Source organism: Harpia harpyja, chromosome 15 (assembly GCF_026419915.1).
Source record: "Harpia harpyja isolate bHarHar1 chromosome 15, bHarHar1 primary haplotype, whole genome shotgun sequence".
In the NCBI taxonomy this organism is placed as follows: domain Eukaryota; kingdom Metazoa; phylum Chordata; class Aves; order Accipitriformes; family Accipitridae; genus Harpia; species Harpia harpyja.
Window position 1 is genome coordinate 7,044,899 of NC_068954.1, and position 18,469 is coordinate 7,063,367.

The window sequence follows — 18,469 nt, forward strand, 5'->3', positions numbered from 1 at the left end:
ACAAGCAAACTGGAAAACCAGCAGCAAAAGCTACGTAGCTTTTTGGGATAGTTTATGGGTCTTCTGGTCAGATTTGATCCTCAGGAGCTGAGTGTAGGGAAAAACTAGTTTTCCTTTGCAAATGTTCTTACTTTTGCCATTTCCCTTTAATTAGGGTCCAAGAAGCGGCAGTGCAAAGTGCTCTTTGAATACGTCCCACAGAATGAGGATGAGCTGGAACTCAAGCTGGGGGATGTGATCGACATCAATGAAGAGGTAAGCTGTTTTACAGAGCTTATCATCTCTTTGTGGCCAAAAGTCAAATTGTTTTTTTGGCTGATTACTTGAATTAAAAGGATGTTGGAAAAATAGCATGGAAAGTAGCGTTTCTGAAGCTAATAGTTTTAGTTCTTTCTCTCAGGATCTAATCCTAAATCAATGAATGCTAAATGTTTAGGGGAAGTATTTGATCATTGCAGCAATAAGTTGTGATCTGTTACACAGATTCCTTTTTTGAAAGACTTTTACAGTCCTTTGGCCCTGTCTATGTGATCCTTGTTTTTAGGATGCTTATGCTAAAACTGTTGGATCAGTTGCCTTGAAGTTGACATACTCTAACTTGGTTTAGGTGAAAAATGTTATTTGACCTGATTTTCCAGTTTCATGCTTTCTTGCAAACTTGTTGAAGCTTTGAACTAATAGTAACAGTATTCAGCACAGAAGCCTATACATGTAGTACAATATACTTCAACCCACTTGCACAAAAATATGCAGCATACAAATGCACTCAACAACATGTTGTTATTTCTATTGCCTTCCTTTTCCACTGGCTAAGACATACAGTTAAAGATACATCTTGATGTTCAGAATTTGATGGCAATGGCCCTATGTATTTGAGTAGGGGTTTGGGGTTGGGAGTTTCTTATCTTTTCCTACCTACGTGTTTCCTTGGTGTCTGTTCCATTCGATAGCAACTTGTGTTGTGGGAGGCTGGAATGTCAGAAGAGTATCTCTTACAAGAGTGAAATCTGTCAGGGAACCTGCAGAAAAGACCAGAGCGATCGTGGACAGAACCTTTTCAGAACTAGGTGGAAAACTTCTGCACAGCATGCTCTGACCTTCACTGGTGCCATCTCTTCTTACTACCTCCCTGAGGGTCTGAGGATGGAGAAGATTGAACCTTTCTTTCTAGCCATGTGTCTGGTGGTGCTTTTTAAGTAGCTTTATGAGATTGTGTTTTTCACATGCATGACTACTTTTGAAGAGAGTGCTAACTCTCCAGGATCCCGACAGTTGCCAGGAAGGACTTTTCCATTCTTCTAGCAAGGAAAAAGTTATGCTTTTAGATGCATTTGCACTAATGACTTCTAGAATTTGTTCTCTTTGAATAAACAGAGCAAGTGACTTGTGAAACCTGCTCACTAAAATCAGTTTCATAAATACCATTGTGTGTGGGTGTTTTGTAAAGGAGTGCCCCAGATAACCTCACCAGTTTAATTTGTGGGTAGTGCCTGTACACAGCAGTAATGACTTTGAATGGTCCGACATATCCATTCAGAAGAGAGAGCATGTGCAGTAAACTGTTGCGGAAGCTGCCATTTCGGGTCGTACATGTCAACATCTGGAATTATTTGGGGAGGGGTGTTCAGTGTGATGTATCAGAGATGACCAAGTAGCCAAACAGAATAAAAAGATCAAAGCGTTTCCTCATCTGCTTTCTTAAGGAAGCAGGGATTTTATTTTATTCTTTTAATTTTTTTTTTGTCTGTCCCCATGTTTCTTCCTTTTCCTAATGATTTGAAAATACATGTTTGTAGTACCCAGCCTTTGCTACTTCTGAGAGAAACTGTTAATCAAATTTTTAAGCAAATGCTACCCGGTAGAAAAATATTGTAGCTAACTATTAGCACAGAGCTGTTTACACACTGTATTTATGATGGTCTAGAATAGACCTGACAGGTGTGGGCTAGGGCTGCTTCACAAAACTGTACTCATGGACCAGAAATGTGAAGAATGGTAGAAAATACCATCCATTGGTTGTGCGATACGCTGGGGTAACTTGTCATAGGTAATTTGTCTTCGCTACTGTGAGACTATCTTTGCTTCCATTTATATATAAAAGGTGCTGTTTATATATATGCAGATAACTCATAACTGTTACTTCAATGAAAGATCACTTAGTCACTTTTTTCATGGAGAAAATAAGGTAAAATCAGCTCCACAAGGGGGTCAGTTCTACCAATTACCTGAGAATAATTCAGTATTTAACCCTTGCAATTGTATTCATGAACTGAGTAGTTACAGCTGACACTACTGATTGTGAAATCAAAGGTGGAGGCCAATGGGTTCAGAAATTAAATGGCTAATATTGAAGAGAGCAGACTACAAGAATCAGAAGTAGCTTTTAGGGAAAAAGGCTCTTGTTGTGCTGGCTGAATCCGCAGGGTTTTTTGTTTACAGAACATGTGGGTTTTGTGTGCATAATACACGCATAAAGTACGTGTGATAACTGTGTCAGTGCTGCACAACTTTTGTTTCTTCCTCATATCTTTCCCCTGCTCCTGTCAGATGCAACACTAAATAGCAGATTTATTTTTGTAGTATTATATTTTTAGTATTTGCATGCTGTGTTATCAAGCATAATTGAAATTCATATGACTCCATTAGTGGAGTTTTTATTAACAAAAAATAAAATCAGATTGGCAAAACTGCTTGTTTCAGCTCCCCCCCCCGCCCCTTGTTCAGAAGTTTGAGTTTTTGTCATCTTATAGAAATAAGTTGATGGAATTCACGCTCAAAAAAAGGACTGATGTATGTACCAGAGCTGTAACTCCCTCTTGTGGAAATTGTATCATGTGGTAAGATTTTGAAATGGAAGATAACAGTTGTGAAATTGTCATCTGTATTGCTAGCGCTCAGAGATGCACAGATGTTCTCCACCAAAGCATGCAAAAGGTTGGTTTTTTTTTTTTACCTGTTTTGTTAATGTCAATTAAAGGTACCTTTTCTGGTAATACAGTAGTCAGTTTTTTTAAAGACAGTGTGGTGAGGAGGCTGAAGCAATTACACTCAAGAAATTTTTGTTTTATTCCTGGCTGTCTCTGAACTGGCATCGCTTTGCCTTGCAAGCCTGTAAAGTGCTTTGCTGACCTTATTTTTTGGCAGAAGAATAAATGGATGCTTGAGTTGCTTGCTGTATCGTAAGCATTAAAAGTCCCTTTCTCATGGCTCATGGGTGTAGTATGGGTGAGTCAAGGCATTTGAATTTTAGTTTTCTGTAGTGTATTATGTAAAGCACGAGGTGCCAGAGCCTGGTCAGCGCTTGCCAGTAATCTTATGCTTAAAATTTGTTTCAGAGGACCAGACTCTGAATTTGAACCAACCAGAGCAAAACTATATTTGAGCACCAGGATGTCTTTAAAAATAATCATTCTCTTTTCATTGCCTGTCTGTCTCTGTAGCTGCCAGGCATGCATTCTGCTTGCCCGGAGGTAGGCTAGCATTTAAAAACTATGCCTGTGTGTCAGGCATAGTGACCTACAAAATAAGGCTAAAAAAAGATTTTGTAAACAACTGCTGGTTTGGGTTTTTTTTCCTGTTGCTTTTCTTTCTTATCTAAAAACAGCTTTCCAGCCACAAAACAGCAATCAAAATGAAATATTTTGAAAATTTATCTTACAGTTTTTAAAATAGTGCTCATTAGGCAAATACATTTGATTTATTTAAGACATTTTGAAAACTGTTCATAAATTTGAAGAGCACAATTCTTAGTCTTCTGACATTGTTTTACACCTTTAGCTATGTATGCCCAGCTTTTGCTTGTTCTGCTTTGGACCGTGGGGCATTCCAGATAAATGTTCCATTAAACTTTGAAGTATTGCAGTGTAAATGACACACCAGGAATACAAGCACATAACTGAGCAGTAGAGTCATTATGTTCCCTAATTCCTGAACAGGTTTATTTCCAGTGCAAAAATGAAAAATGAGTTGTTTTGTGAATAGCAAAGCCAACAACAACAAAATTTGGCATCCAACTGACTTCTGTCCCTAGGACTGCTGTGTGCCACCACAAAATCCTTGTGCTACCTTTGTCAGCTGGCCAGCTCTGATGGGAAAGTATCTGTACCTTTTGACACATGTAGAGCTAGGTATATGCTGTTTAGCCGGTTGCCTCCTGCCAGAAGGAATGGATAGCTTAGTTTTCTGTTTCACTGTGATGTCCTTAAGGACTTTTCTCTATTCTACCCAACATTATCTGCAGAAATTATATCTTTGAAACTTGTGTCTTTTGATCAAAATTGTTCAAAGCTGCTCAACGGATATGAGGCCAGTGGGAATAGGACTGGAGGAAGCTGGACAAGACAGAAGAAAAGACAGATGGACAGCAAGAATACATAAAAATTTCCTTAGAAAGCCAGGCTAAAAATTGCATCTCTATTTCATAAACAGTTTAATGTTTTCTTCTTCTGTTAGATGTAAAATGCCAGTTATTCTGTCTTACCTTGAGAAAATTGATGAATATTTTGCTGCTCTTCTGAATTAATAGGCATGAGGCTAGTCTCGTGTTTCAGGATCATTGCTGTAGTGATAGAAGTGACAGTGAATTATTTTCTTGCTCTTCTTTTTGCCTACTGTTTCTACATCTTTAGCAGGTTTCTTTAAAGAGAAATCGTGGTCATTTGAACTTTTGAGAAAGCTGTTTGTAGAGTTTTATAAGTGAAGTATGGATGGAATTGATAGGAATTTCCTTTTGCTTTATTGGTAATGTGCAAAATATTTCTATACAGGTAGAAGAAGGCTGGTGGAGTGGAACACTAAATGGCAAGGCAGGGTTGTTTCCTTCAAACTTTGTGAAAGAATTGGAATTGATGGATGATGGAGAAACACAGGACGCTCTGGATGACACAGGTGGTATTCTGTTTGTTGAAAACCCTTAGCAAAGTCATTTTAGATCTCAGGTATGATTTGGAGTATTACAGTTGTAGTACAACAAAAGTTGTAAAGAATTCAAGCTTCCTAAAAATGGTAAGTATTTAATTTCATTCTAGAAAATATTGATGCTGAGTATGAAGATACCTGTCTTGCTCCCAATACACTTTTTAAATAGAATTGCGATCAAGGTCTTGATCTTGCAAATGTATATCTGGCATTTTATCACTAGAAATTTTAGAATATTCAGCACTGAGCTTTTTTTTAGTATTGGATATAAAATTATTCTTCTGTTTAATAGCTTTTTTCCAGTCTTATTTTCATAGACATGAGTACTCTAACATGGAAAATGTAAGTGTTTAACCATGTCAGTTGAGAATTAAAACTTGAATTGAATCAAAACAGCCTCAACTTAAAATGAATCCTGGGAAGGGGGCCCTGGTTCTTTATTATTTTTTAATTGAACAATAAAATATTTTTAAGGCAGTATTTACATTTAGTCATTCCTTTGTGGCTATGACTCTGTAGGTTGGGCAGAAGCAGATGGTCTGTGGCTGAACAGTAGTTGAGGGCTGAGTGGTGCCAGGCAAGTGCGTGCTTTACAGGGAATTACTTTGTTCCCTTGAAACTGCATTTCAGAGGCATTCTGTCTGTGAAGACCAGCTTGAAGGCTCGGACTTGGGATATGATACTGCTGGAATGGGAGTGTTCTTTGGGAACAACATCTTGACACAAGTTAATCAATGCTTAAAGATAGTTGTGTATATTCAAGAGAAAAAGTGATTTATCCCGCCCCGCCCCCCCCCCTTGTAGTAATGTGTGCCCTCATTTACAGGATGTTCAGTATTGATTGTTTCTAACAAGGGTTTGCTCAGAGATAAGAAAGAAATGTCTGGCTTGGATTTTTTTTTTTTTTTTTTGGCAAATTGTGGAAATAATTGCAGTAGTGTAAAACAAGAGTTGTTTGACTTGAGCAGTCCCAAATAGCTCAGTGGCTGTCACCTTGGAGGTCAAGTTCCCTGAGTTTAGTGGGGTCTGGTGAGATGAATTTACAAACGGGTATGTGTTGGTTTTAAGTCCTGAATACTGAGATCAGTGGGACTGAACAGTAATTTGAAGTAATTGTATCTTCTGTCAGTAACTAACAGGTTACGATTTTCAGCCCCTCACACCCCCAGGGGTTATATTTAATGCTCAGTACTTTCACAGTCAGGATCTCAAATATCTGCTAGTTTTCTCCTCGCTCCTGGAAAACAGTAAATGCCCCATTCACTGAGCCATGGTCTTTCAAACATGCAACCTGGACTTTTTTCATCAATGAAATGTCTAGCTATTCTTTTAGGTATCCAAGAGGGATGTAACTAGGTGAAGAGTAACTTGGTTGAGAACAGGTGAGAAACTGAAGTCAAGAGCTATATAACTTCGTGGTATTATCAAAGCCCCTTAAATTTATGGTAAAGGGAAGAGGCTTTAATTTTTATTGCAATTCCCAGGCGTGCATACACTGAAAAGAACTTAACTGAAAGGCTAAAAGATGTGGAGGCTATTTTGAATTTGATTTATAAAAGCTGTCTATTTTCACATGACTATCTCCTGGAATTCTGCACGTGGAAGTAGTTTGCCCATGAATACTAGCTTCTAGGTTTTAACAGATTTGACTGTAACTTAAAAATAAAATAAAAAAAACCCCAAACCCCAAAACCCCAAACCCAAACAAAAAGAACAGTCTTAAAAAGCTCCTAACACCTAAATTAAGTTCTTCTCTGAACTACATTTTTTGTGGGTGGATAGATGTTGTCCCTTAAAACTGAAAAATACTTTTTCAAAGTATATACTTTGTATATGTAGAAAATATTAAAAATACTTGTGTTATCTATCAGTGATTAATCTCAAACAACTATATCTGATTTTAATGCTTAAGTCATTTAAAATAGGTTTTAAGTGTTATCAGATTAAAAAGCTATTTAAATAAATTTGCAAGAAACTTCTGGTATTTTCAATAGTGCATTTTGAGCAAGAGGAAAATTTCACTTTGGAGCCTTGAGAGGCATCACTCTACTACTGAAACACACCATTTTTTCCTGTGGCTGTTGAAACGTCGTAGGACTCATTATGGACCTTTATTGATTATTGCTTTCAGCAGCTATAGTTGTGCAAATGACAAGCTTTTAAATGTTGGACTAAATACACATCTTCAGAGAATGTGTAAGCAATGTTTCATAAAACTGGAGCCTCTGTGATAATTGAAATAGCAAGAAACGTTAGCAATCTAATGACTTAGTTGCCAGAGTATTCAGTTGCAATACCGGTGTTATTTCAAATGGTCTTATGTTAAATATAAAACTAGAAAAAATGTGAGGTATTACAGCTACAATAATGTTCCTAGAAAAGCTGTTTAGCAAGAGCAGTGCACACAGCTGTGTTACTTTCACTTTTTTCCCAGAAGAGCAAATAAAAAATTTCAGATATTAAAACAAGTTATTCTTTCTTTTTTTTACTTTCAGAGCCTGTTTTCAGTGGTCCTACCTCACCTGTGGCCTCTCCAGGAAATGGGAGTGAAGCTGGATCTGGACCAGCACAGCCAAAGAAAATCCGAGGTATTGGGTTTGGAGATATCTTTAAAGAAGGCTCAGTGAAACTTAAGACAAGATTATCCATTAATGAATCGGAAGATAAAAAGCAAGATAAGGTTTGTAGTGGTTCATATTGTTATTTCTGGGTTTACTGTAAAAATAATTTAAAAGATGTGGCATCTGAAGACGTAGTATCTTACAGATGCTGAATACGGTGGCCATTTTAAAATTTGTCAATATTGTTCCATAATCAGACCATAATCATCTTGCAGGGCTCTTGCCTATAAAACAAAACAACCCCCCTCAAACTTCTTTTATACTAAGTTATATTTAACATTGATTCCAAAAGGTCTATTTGAATGTCTTGGTATTTAAAACATTAGAGAAGGAGAACCAAGCTGATACAAAAACTGTCATTTCAAAGCCATATATTGTAAGACTTAACTTCACAAACACATCTACAGTATGAGGTCTCTTGTAGTTCTCTTTGTAACAGACTTTATATATAGTCTGGGACAAGACTGTTAAGTCTTCCTATACAAGTTAAACTTGGCCTTTAAAACAAGGAATTTTGGGGGTTTCTTGAGGTTTTTGGTTTGGGGTTTTTTTTCAAGTTTTAGTAGATGTTGAGTTTGCTGTTCTGGGTGTTGACCATCATAACCAATGTAAATTACCTTCAGTGAATGCTGCTGAGCTTTGGTCTTGTCTTAGGTTAATAAGCTACATAAACTGCTGATTGTGTAAGCCTGAAAAATACTGTTCTACAGTTTTGCATCCTCTTTCATTTTCTATTCCCTCCTTTTTTATGAGTGAGTGGGGAGAAGGAGCACTTCTGTTCTCTGTATCAAACTTAAAGCTTAGGAGAGAGCAGATAATGTGATGCTGGTGGAATTACTTTAGTTTGAGTTTTATTTTGATTTGAACCCAAGAGCGCTCTCACCCCTTGGAAGCACAACAGCGATGCTTAGTCCTTTATCTTGAACTTATGCATCATTTATACCAAGAGCTTATATATGGATTTTCAGCTTTTGATAAATTAAAGGCAGCTGAGATAATCAGGGTTTCAGTTTTTACTCGGGTGATCAATTCAAGAAAGCTTTTAAAACCTTCTCGTCTGTGGGTTGTGGTCATTAAAGCTGTTTTGCTGACTGATTTGCTTTCCTCTGCTGCCATGGAAATAATTGTAATGGTGTAGGGCAAAAGGTGGGGTGAGTCCCTGGGAAAAAGGTAGGGACAGAGACTTCCATGAATGTGTTTTCCCTTGGTAGCAGTGCTAAGAGCAATGCTTATCCACCTATAGACGTGGTGTGTGTCCTCCTTGTTTGTGGTCCAGTCAAAACATCAGATGATTCAGGAAGTGAAGGTTATGAGTGTGTTGCCTTCTGTTTAAGGCTTGGGGACTGTTACCTCCTGAGGAGGAATGTGTTCAGCTTGGAGAAGAGAAGGCTCCAGGGAGACCTTACACGGTCTTTCAGTATATAGGTGAAGAGAGACTTTTTGCCAAGGTCATTAGTGACAGGACAAGGGACGATGGTTTTAAACTGAAAGAGGGTAGATTTACATTGGACATAAGGAAGAAATTCTTTATGGTGAGGGAGGTGAGATGCTGGAACAGGTTGCCCAGAGAAGTTGTGGATGCCCCATCATTGGAAGTGTTCAAGGCCAGGTTGGATGGGGCTTTGAGTAACCTGGTCTAGTTAAAGACGTCCCTGCAAATGGCAGGGGGGTTGGACTAGATGATCATTAAAGGTCTCTTCCAACACAAACCATTCTGTGATTCTATGAAGGCACATTGATTTTCCTCGGTTCTCTCCAGGCTTTGTCCCTTCAAGTAGGAGTCTGTGGGATCACTACATCTTCATGCGAATGCTGTTAGAGTAGGGTTTCAGTACCTAGCTTTCAGTTTGCTTTCTTGTCATGTGATTGATCATTCAGAAGCACATTTCCATACTTTCTACCTTGTAACTTCAGAGTATAAAGAGCCTATCTAAAATATGTTCAATTAATACAAAGTCTGCTCAGACATTTTGAATTGTGTTATTTGACTGTGTTTAAACACTAAAATATGTTGGCACTCTGTTTTGTTGGTTGGCTTGTCTGGAAAATTGTTGTAGGCCATTTCTCAGCAAGAGGGGAAATGAAGTGAGAGAACAATTTTGCGTAACTTAAAGACAATGAAATAAACAGTCGAGTTTAGCACTTAATATTCTACTTAAGCTTGCTGCCAAAGTCATCCCAAAGGTGGACAGACTTACAGAAAAACATGGAGAGCCCTAGGGACATAATTCTTATGAAGGTCTTGTGAAAATGGATGGCTTCTTTGGATTTGTGCTGAACTCGCTTTGGAGTTAGATGGAGGGATGCCTCAAGGGCAATCTCAGTCTTTAAGCCAGTAAGAAAAAAAGCTGTCATCGGGAAACTCTATAGAGTAGAGAGGGCTTTTTTTCCCTTGGGGAATTCCGAGACTGTTCAGCCCAGGAAGGCTGAGCACTGATGTATCTGAAGTGCTCAAGAGTATATATGCTCCTGCAGGAGGTAGTTTCAGCTGGTCCCAGCATCCTGCCCTGTGCTCAGGCTATTTATACCCCGCCTGCCTAAACTTCCCCTCATACTTCTAATTGCATCTTGTTTTAGAAGGGGGAAATGTAGAGAACTGTTTCCATGTTGGACTTGTTTAATCTCATAGGTGGGTTATTTTAGTGCTTCCTTCATATAGCATTCTGGAGCGAGTTAAATTGCATATGTACTCCAAGAACGTCCCAAGTGACTGTGTCTTCTTCTATGGTATGTTAGAAGTACCAAACACCAGCCCAGAGGCATCACCTGGTTTTAAGGAGAGTAAATCTAGTTTCTTTGACAATAGAAAGTCTGCAAAGTTTAACTGTAAATGAAAATGAACAGAGTTACTAAAGGCAATGGGATTTTTCACATCAGTAACACTATTAGGGCTGCTCAGGTAAGTACTGACTGTGAGATAGTATTCTATGATTGTAGCTTATAGGACTGTGAAGAAGTGGATGCAGCTGAAGCTGTCTGAATCTTCCTGGCAGCTTAGTAAGTCTCCTGGGGGTGTGTGTGGAAAATAATATATATATATATATATATATATATATATATATATATATTTTTTTTTTTTTTTTGGAACAATTGTTTTAGTTAGATGTTAACTCTGAAACTCGTTGCTGGTTACGATGCCTCTGTTTTTTTGGTTCAGCAGAAATCTCTAGTGACACTTAGCTGTTCTGTTCTGTATGAATTGCTAAGAGTGAAGGGAAGCTGGGATGGGTTTTCATGTGTTCTTACAATTGTCTGAGTAGTTAAAATCTGATTGCTTCTTCAGCTGAGGTGGTGTATGGCTACTGAATATTCCAGCTTTATTCCAGTGCAAAGTAAGTGTGGTCAGCGAGTTGCTTTCAGCAGAGCTGTTAAATAACTGCTTCTGTTCTGTGCTAGAGGAGGCAATTTTCAGGATACTGGAAGAGTGACACTTAGAACTGCTGAAATACGATTGCAAAAGTATATCTGGCAATGTCCTGAGATTGGCTTCCGGTTTGAAAGTTGTGCTCTGTCTTCAATCAGTGGACAAAATTCTAATTGCAGGGGCTGTAAACAAGTAACGACAGTAAATTAAGTACTTAATGGGAAAGCTCAGTGAATCTCTTGGAGGTGGTCATTTGCATCATCTCAGCTAGTAAAAACCTGAGTATGTTCTGTAGCCTAATAAAAATTAAAACTCATAAAAAATTTTTGTTAACAAAGTTCTTTTTCATTCATATAGCCATTACCTAACCACCCTTCTGGAACAAAGCTAATTAATTTTCCCAGTACAACAAAAACTGAAAGCTCATCAGAAGTAATAAAATCAGAAGCTGAAAGTAAACCAAAAGGTAAGGCTAATAGAAGTTTACATCTATTACTTGGTAGTCCTCTCTAGAGAAGTATTTGGTTGTCAATTTTTTTGTGTTAAAATCTTAAACTTTTGTGTATACTGGGTTGTTGTGTAATGTTCCATACCTTTGAGGAGTTATGCAAACGGAAAAGAGTCTAAAAGAATTTTTGTTTGCATTTCTGTGGAAAATAAATCAAAAACATTTGTAGCATTGTATCCCAGAACAAAATAAGGCTGGGGTATGAAGTTTTATTGCAGCAGTCCCTTTGCATTAATTTTCTATTTTTACATGCTCAAACTGACTTACTTTCTGCCTAGTTTTTAGTGTTCAGATGGAATGCTGGAAATGTATTGCTATGGAACAGTCCCCTAACTCAATTTCTGTTCCTAGATTATAGAAGTTACTTTCTAGGCTCAGGATTTACTGTGGAGTTGCTAACGTGCTGTCGTAACTGTATGCAAAGTTTCTTGCATCAGAAAGTTGGTGGTTATGTTTTGTTGAAGTCTGTTCCCTAGATAATCCAGTTCCATTATGGTTCTGTTTATAACAACTTCTTTTTTATTTTTCTTTTTTGTTATCTTGAAGAATGTATGACTTCATTTAACTACCAAATTGCATAGTTCTATCTAGAGAGATATTTTTAAGCCAACCCAAAACATCTTGTAGGAGTGCCAACCCCATATAAAAAATTAACTTCAATTATGTGATGTGTAGAGAGCTCATTTCACCTGGTTCCTGAGCAGACATTTTTTTTTGACTTCTGTATTGTAATTTCAGGTATATTTTTGTTTTATGTGCAAGTACCTTATTTTGGTGTAAGTGGGTTGTTTTATATGGAATGCACAATTTGCAGAAATAAGAAAACTGCAACAAACAGTTGACTTTTTGCCTGTGTTCAGGCAGAGTTAAGAGGAGTTGTGTAATCTGTCACAACAGGGCACTTGAAATGGCAGGTTTGTTAGTCAGAGCCCTAATTTATCTGTATGTATAGCAGTATATAGGGCATTCCTGCCATTTGAGCCATATTTTGGCTTTATTGAATTGGATAGCTATAAATAGCATTACCATGTTTACAAACAGCTGATTATTGTCAAGAAGTGTTTGATGTAATGGCTTGAGAGTAGTTAATACTTAAGTTTCGCAATTGCAGAGCATATATCAAAAGTTTATGTACCATGCATTCGATGGAAGTTGATGCTTACTTGCAACTTTGACATCTTTATTAAACTTCAAAATTGGGATAGTCTTGGGATCTTGCTTTTAAACCATTCCAGTGCTATTGCTGGAAGAGCCAGGAAGACAATGTGCAGCCCTGACCACTGTGAAATTTGACTTGTCTAAAACTTTGCATAAAAATTAACTCTAGTCTACTTAAGGAATGTGAACATTCAGTATTGAACACTCAGAATATTCAGTATTTAGCTCTTTTTCATAATTTCAGGTGCGCCTTATGCTAAAGGCATAGAAATTGGACTAATCCAGTAGCCGTGCTGAGTCTCTGCTCCCCAGAGAAATGAATACATCAGAGAGGAACTTAAATATAGTAGTAATAGATGCTGTAGGAGAACATCAGTAGATAATACCTATAGACACTATTTATGAACATTTTGTAACCTTTGGAAGAAAACTAAGCTTTCTTCCTTACTGTTTTTATTTTAATATAGGCCTTATTATAGTTTATGTATATCATCCTCAGTTTTGAGAGAGCAAGATTAAAATAAACTGTTCAATATGTTAGCAAATAAACAGAGATCTCTAGAATGTTTAGACTAGTGTGGCTTATTTTGGTGTGGCTCCGCTATTTCTGGAAAGCTTGTTTTGGGCTTGTGCAAGTATGTAAAAATATTTTGTTTTTAAAAAAAAAAAAAATCACAATTTGACCCCTCTTTCCCCTCATTATGTTAGTATACAACATCTGTGATTCCTGCTACTGTATTCTTAGTCCCGAGTCTTTGGAAAAGATTCAGTTTTAAACTACCTTTTATTAAAAATATTTACTGAAGTTCAGATTTACTGTTTTGTAAATAGCATCATAGATTTAAGTGCTGGAAAGTTAAACTGGACTCCTTCTTCATCTTAACTACTGGCAGAATATCAGGCTCACAAAATCAGATGCTGAAGTGGCAAATTGAATGTACTCTTAGTGTCCGTGGCTGGGTTTCTCGGGTGGTGCTGATTGCTGGGGTGTGCAGCCTCCACATATAGGGAGCTCGGCAGGGTGCAGGGTTCCCTGTCTCCTGCCTTCCTGGCAGCTGGAGCAGAGCGCAAGGTCCCTGTTCTGGCATGGTTTTCTGTCTGGGTGGGACTTGGTGTATGTGAGGAGGGGAGAAGTGCTTGGAGGAGGAGGAGAGAAAGGAAGGATTTAGTAGTTCAGCTGTACTGACCAAATCCCCAGGCAGTAAGGAAATACATGTATTTTTACAGAATCAAGATGTATAGAAATGTATTCCACTTGTGTTACACTTACTCACTGCTAATGAATAAAATCCCCGAATTTGATAGATATTTGTACTGTACCTGTTGAATTTTTTTTTGTCATTGTGATTTCCTCCCCTCTGCCCCAGACCTTGATTTAAACATTCATCTTTTTGACATGGTTCCGCTTATTTTTCTGTAATTCTTCAAAAACCACAATATAGTCAATCTATAGTTGAGCATTTTTGATCATGAGATGAGGCAGTAAAATAATGCAAGTTCTTGTACCTAGGATTACTCACGTGGTTACATATATCTATATATCTCTATACATAGCTAGATATGTATCTATCTCTTAAGCTTGGCATACTTTTGCATTTAGCATAGTGGTTGGCACTGACCAAGGTAGATTTTTATTTAAGAATACAATTTATGCATTTTTTTAGCTAAAGATTTGTATCTTGATTAAACAAAATGCAACAACAAAATGATTCAACTGCAACTCACATTTTCTTACCATCCAGCAAGAGGCAGTCGTTAACAAGTTGACTTACAGACAATCCTAATGAGGGCTTGATGTGCTGCTGTCTAACTGGGGGTTGATGCAGCTGCTCACCTGTGTGTATTATCAGTGCCAAACACCTGATAGGTTATGGCAGCATGTTAGAGTCCTTTTTGTTTGCTTCCTGTTCCTTAATCTGTCAGATACAGAAATCCAGCCTTTTAATCCGCTAAATAATTTTCAGCGTGGTGGGGTTAAAAAAGGTGCAAAAAATGCTTTGCAATTAAGACTTCTATGTAAGGTATTTTGGCCTTTCTCATGTTATTTTTATTCTAGCATTGGAAAGGAAAGCAAATCGTCCTGCTTTTTCACCTGAAATTATCTCAATTTCAAATGGATTAGTTATTGAACTGTACCAAATGGAAAGAAAGGAATTATTCTTTCTACTTTTGCAAATGAGGCTGTAACTTGTCTGAGTTGATCACTCAGATGAGCTCTGGTTTCAGGTGCTTAGCCAAGGAATTCCTTTGCTTCAATTGCTTGATTTCACTGCAGAATTTCAGCAAATGTGCTGCTCGAGTACTTGAAGTTTCTGTAGTTGTAGGTGTTAATAAATGATGTCAACGTGAAACAATTGCATGTATTTAATTATGAATGTAAATTTGAAATTTAGATTAATTTTGAGATCATAAAAATCTCATATGAACTCTCAATAAAAAACTTGAAACCATTTTTCTGTAAAGCAGCTCAAAATTGAATATATAATGCTACGGGATGGTTAGATAGGCTGTTACAGAGAGGAGGCTCCTCTCTTCTCCCTCTGAACTCAGAGTACCCAAATTAAGTTGCTGTTGTGGATAAAAATGTTTTAGAGCTTAAACTACTGACTGCACAAAGATTTCTTTCTATCACTCTGTAAATGTATGATTTTATTTTTCTTGTGATATGAATGGCATAGTGAACATTTGTAAAGCAGTCTCAGATGGCTGGTCTAGAAGGGAAGTGTGACTATAGTGTTAATTTCTGAGCTCTCCTTTCACACAGCGCAAGTGAGCTAGTATTATGTATGTTACTACCCATGGTATGAAATGTAGTTAATTGCGCTGCTTTGTTTCAGCCAAGGAATATTGCAGGACAATATTTTCCTATGAAGGCTCAAATGATGAACTCAGCTTTAAAGAAGGCGAGATCATTCAAATAATCAGTAAGGTAAGATGTTCGATCTGCTGTAACAATTCATATAGCTTTTGTGGATTTTTGTACAGGTAGGTAATGTGGAAAATGTGAAAGCAGGAGAGTCTGTTGGAGTGAATATTCCTGTAGACTGATTTGTCTCATGTGAGGGTCAACTTTTCACCTCTACACTTGGTGGAGATACAGATGTCCTTAAAGATCATTCCAGAGTGGGAAGCTATCTTATATTTGTCACAGGCCAGTCGGATCAGTATACACCCAGTACCAAATGCCTTTTCAGTGAGGAAATTGGAAAAGCTTTGCAAATAGCCCTTTTACCTTCAGAACTTGTACTTTTTATCTGGTGAATATATCAGGCTGACCTAGAGGTAGTGGTTGGAAGTATTACTGTGTCAAAAGGTGAGAAATTAAGTTGTGTACTTACTGATTTTGATCTAGGTACTATGAAAAAAAATAAGCAAATGTTTTCAGTAGGAGAATGAAGTCCAGGTGTTAAGAGATGCTTGGCATTTCAGAATAACCATACAGAATTTAATTATACTGTCTGGCTCTTTAGAGAAATGTGATTATTTTGTTGAATGTTCTTATTTGTGTTGAATATTGAAAACACCTTTTTCAAAGGTCATCTTGTTGCAGAGATGGTTTTAGACAAGTGTCACGACCCAGACTGGACAGACCAGGGTGTCGTGTTTAATTCGAAATTCCCTCGGGCTAAATTAAGGTGAAACGACACCAATCGATCAGTTAAAGATTTTATTCATGACAGAAGCAAACTGAACTGAGGAGGCGTGGTAGTAGGTGGCAGGGTTTCTCACAACAGGACCTGGCATAAGACTACTTCTGTAAACTGTGTAACCACATACATCGATTCAGGGAATAAGGAGATCCCTCCCGTTGAGTCACGAGGTTCAGAGCAGACCCCCTTGCTTTCCAGACTCCTCCTCAGAGAAGGGTCTAGGGGTGGCTGGATCTACTCTTAGTCTCAGACTTGGTCAACGGTTTATATCTTGAAACGGATGAGGTGTGGGGATTGTGGAAAAGGAGAAGGAAAGAGAGAAGACAGAGAGAAAAAGGAAGAGAGAAAGATTTCACCGGTCCTGGGTGCAGCGTTGGTTCAGTCAGCCGAGGGGTCCAGTCCCGGCGGGCTTGCCCACCCGGTGCTTCAGTTGGTGTCCTTTTATCATCCTTGCCCCTTCTTCAGGCGGGCACCCAAACTCCTCAGGTTAATGAGCAGTTTGTGAGCCTTTGGGCTTGGGGGTCCTTTGGGGAGTAACTTCTCCTTCCCTGCAGACACGGCCATTGTTTGATCTTTGTATCAGAACAGCTTATCAGGACAGGGAGCTGCGCACCCTACAGCACGCCCTCCCCCTCCTGTTGCTGATGTCTGAGCTGATGGGCTTTTCACCTTGGTTCCTTGCTGGGCAGGGTTTGTCTTTAAGCAGAACTTGCCCCACCACAATGTTTGAGACATTAACTCTTTCAGTCTCTCACAACAAGAAATGAACCTACCCATACTTAATTTCCCTGCAGTATTCTGCAGTCTTTTGTTGGTTTATATGCTGCTATATTAAGGAATAACAACTTGCCTAAAAAAAAGTGGAAAGTTGTTTGTTTTTTTTTTTTTTTTGTCTTCAGCTTTCGCACAGTTGCAGAAGAAAAGTAACACTTTTTTTCTTTAGGAGGATTTTAAGGGTGATGGAGGGAGAAATGAAAGACAACTTTAGCAAACTTATTTTTAGCAGTAATCACCTATTCAGGTTTTTTTCCTGCCAATTCCTTCTTCAGTTTAATGTGGGGTGGGATTTCTTTTTAAATTATTTTATATTTTATTTTTCCCCCTCTCCTTTACCTGTTCAGTGTCTCAGCTGAACTGATTGCTGAATTGTCCTTGTTTTGTACTGGACTTTGGCATGAGCTACTTGGCGCTGTTAACTGCGGCACATTATCAGCAGTGATCCACTTGGACTTGTATGCAGGAGTGACATCTGCAGTATTTTGGATCTGAGGCACAGAGGAAAGTTGTTATTTATGCTGCTAAAATATTCAAATAACATCATAGTTTCTGTTATGGACAAACTAAGGCCTTGATCCAGTAAGATCATGTAATGGATTTCTCTGCCACTGAATTAATTCTCTGTTTTGTTTTGTTTTTCTTCTTATGTCTTAATGTGGTTATTTTTTCCCTCAGTAGGGTATGTGCTCTTGCATCTTCACCCTTTTCAAACCAGTGGACCTGATCAATCCCATCAGAATCATTTTTATTTAGTAGAATTGTGTGTTAGTCCAATGATGCTTGAAGTATTTACTGAATAAGTTGCCAGTCAAGGAAGTTGAGAATATTGAATATTGTGCATTAGGTCATAACTGGGTTTATGTACTTTCCTTCCCTTTGCAGATCTTATCCTTATACCCTTATCTTATATATGATGTAATATCATTTCATCCTGCTTTTTAGAAAACAAAGTGACCAAACCTGATCTGTTCTGTAGCTGTTGCCCCTTGCTAAGGTGGCCAAAGTATTCCTCTTATAAATGTGATATTTCAGACAAACAATTATTTTATATTGTGGGTAAAAGCAAAAACGTTGTTCCTGTAACTGTATTTGTTCTGGGGAAGAAGTAAATATTGATTGAAATGTCCTGTTGTTTGTTTTAGGACACTGGAGAGGCAGGCTGGTGGAAAGGAGAACTCAATGGTAAAGAAGGAGTCTTCCCAGATAATTTTGCTGTTCAAATACAAGAGTCTGATAAAGACTTCCCTGTAAGTTCTTGCATGTATCGTTTAGTATCACAAAAAAGTATTGATGGAAATGCAAAGAATAAAAGACTTCACAGCACATTATGCTGCTTAAAATATTACTACTATTGTGGCAGTTTTTGACTTTATCTTGAAATAGCTATATCAAAAAAGAAAGATTTAAAGGTTAATGTTTGTGTTTAAACTTCTTCTTAAATATTAAACTGAAGCATGCTTTTTGAGGTTAACTG

General features: G+C 37.8%; 1 protein-coding gene across 2 annotated transcripts in view; it reads left to right on the forward strand.

Annotated features, from left to right (window-relative positions):
- Positions 1 to 18,469, forward strand: part of CD2AP (CD2 associated protein) — an 85,114-nt gene that overhangs the window by 43,066 nt on the left and 23,579 nt on the right. For both annotated transcript variants that reach the window (XM_052809570.1, XM_052809568.1), the window contains exons 4-9: positions 155 to 255; positions 4,767 to 4,887; positions 7,413 to 7,597; positions 11,260 to 11,368; positions 15,406 to 15,497; positions 18,138 to 18,242. In XM_052809570.1, the coding sequence (XP_052665530.1) occupies positions 155 to 255; positions 4,767 to 4,887; positions 7,413 to 7,597; positions 11,260 to 11,368; positions 15,406 to 15,497; positions 18,138 to 18,242 (713 nt within the window). The remainder of the gene's footprint in view (positions 1 to 154; positions 256 to 4,766; positions 4,888 to 7,412; positions 7,598 to 11,259; positions 11,369 to 15,405; positions 15,498 to 18,137; positions 18,243 to 18,469) is intronic.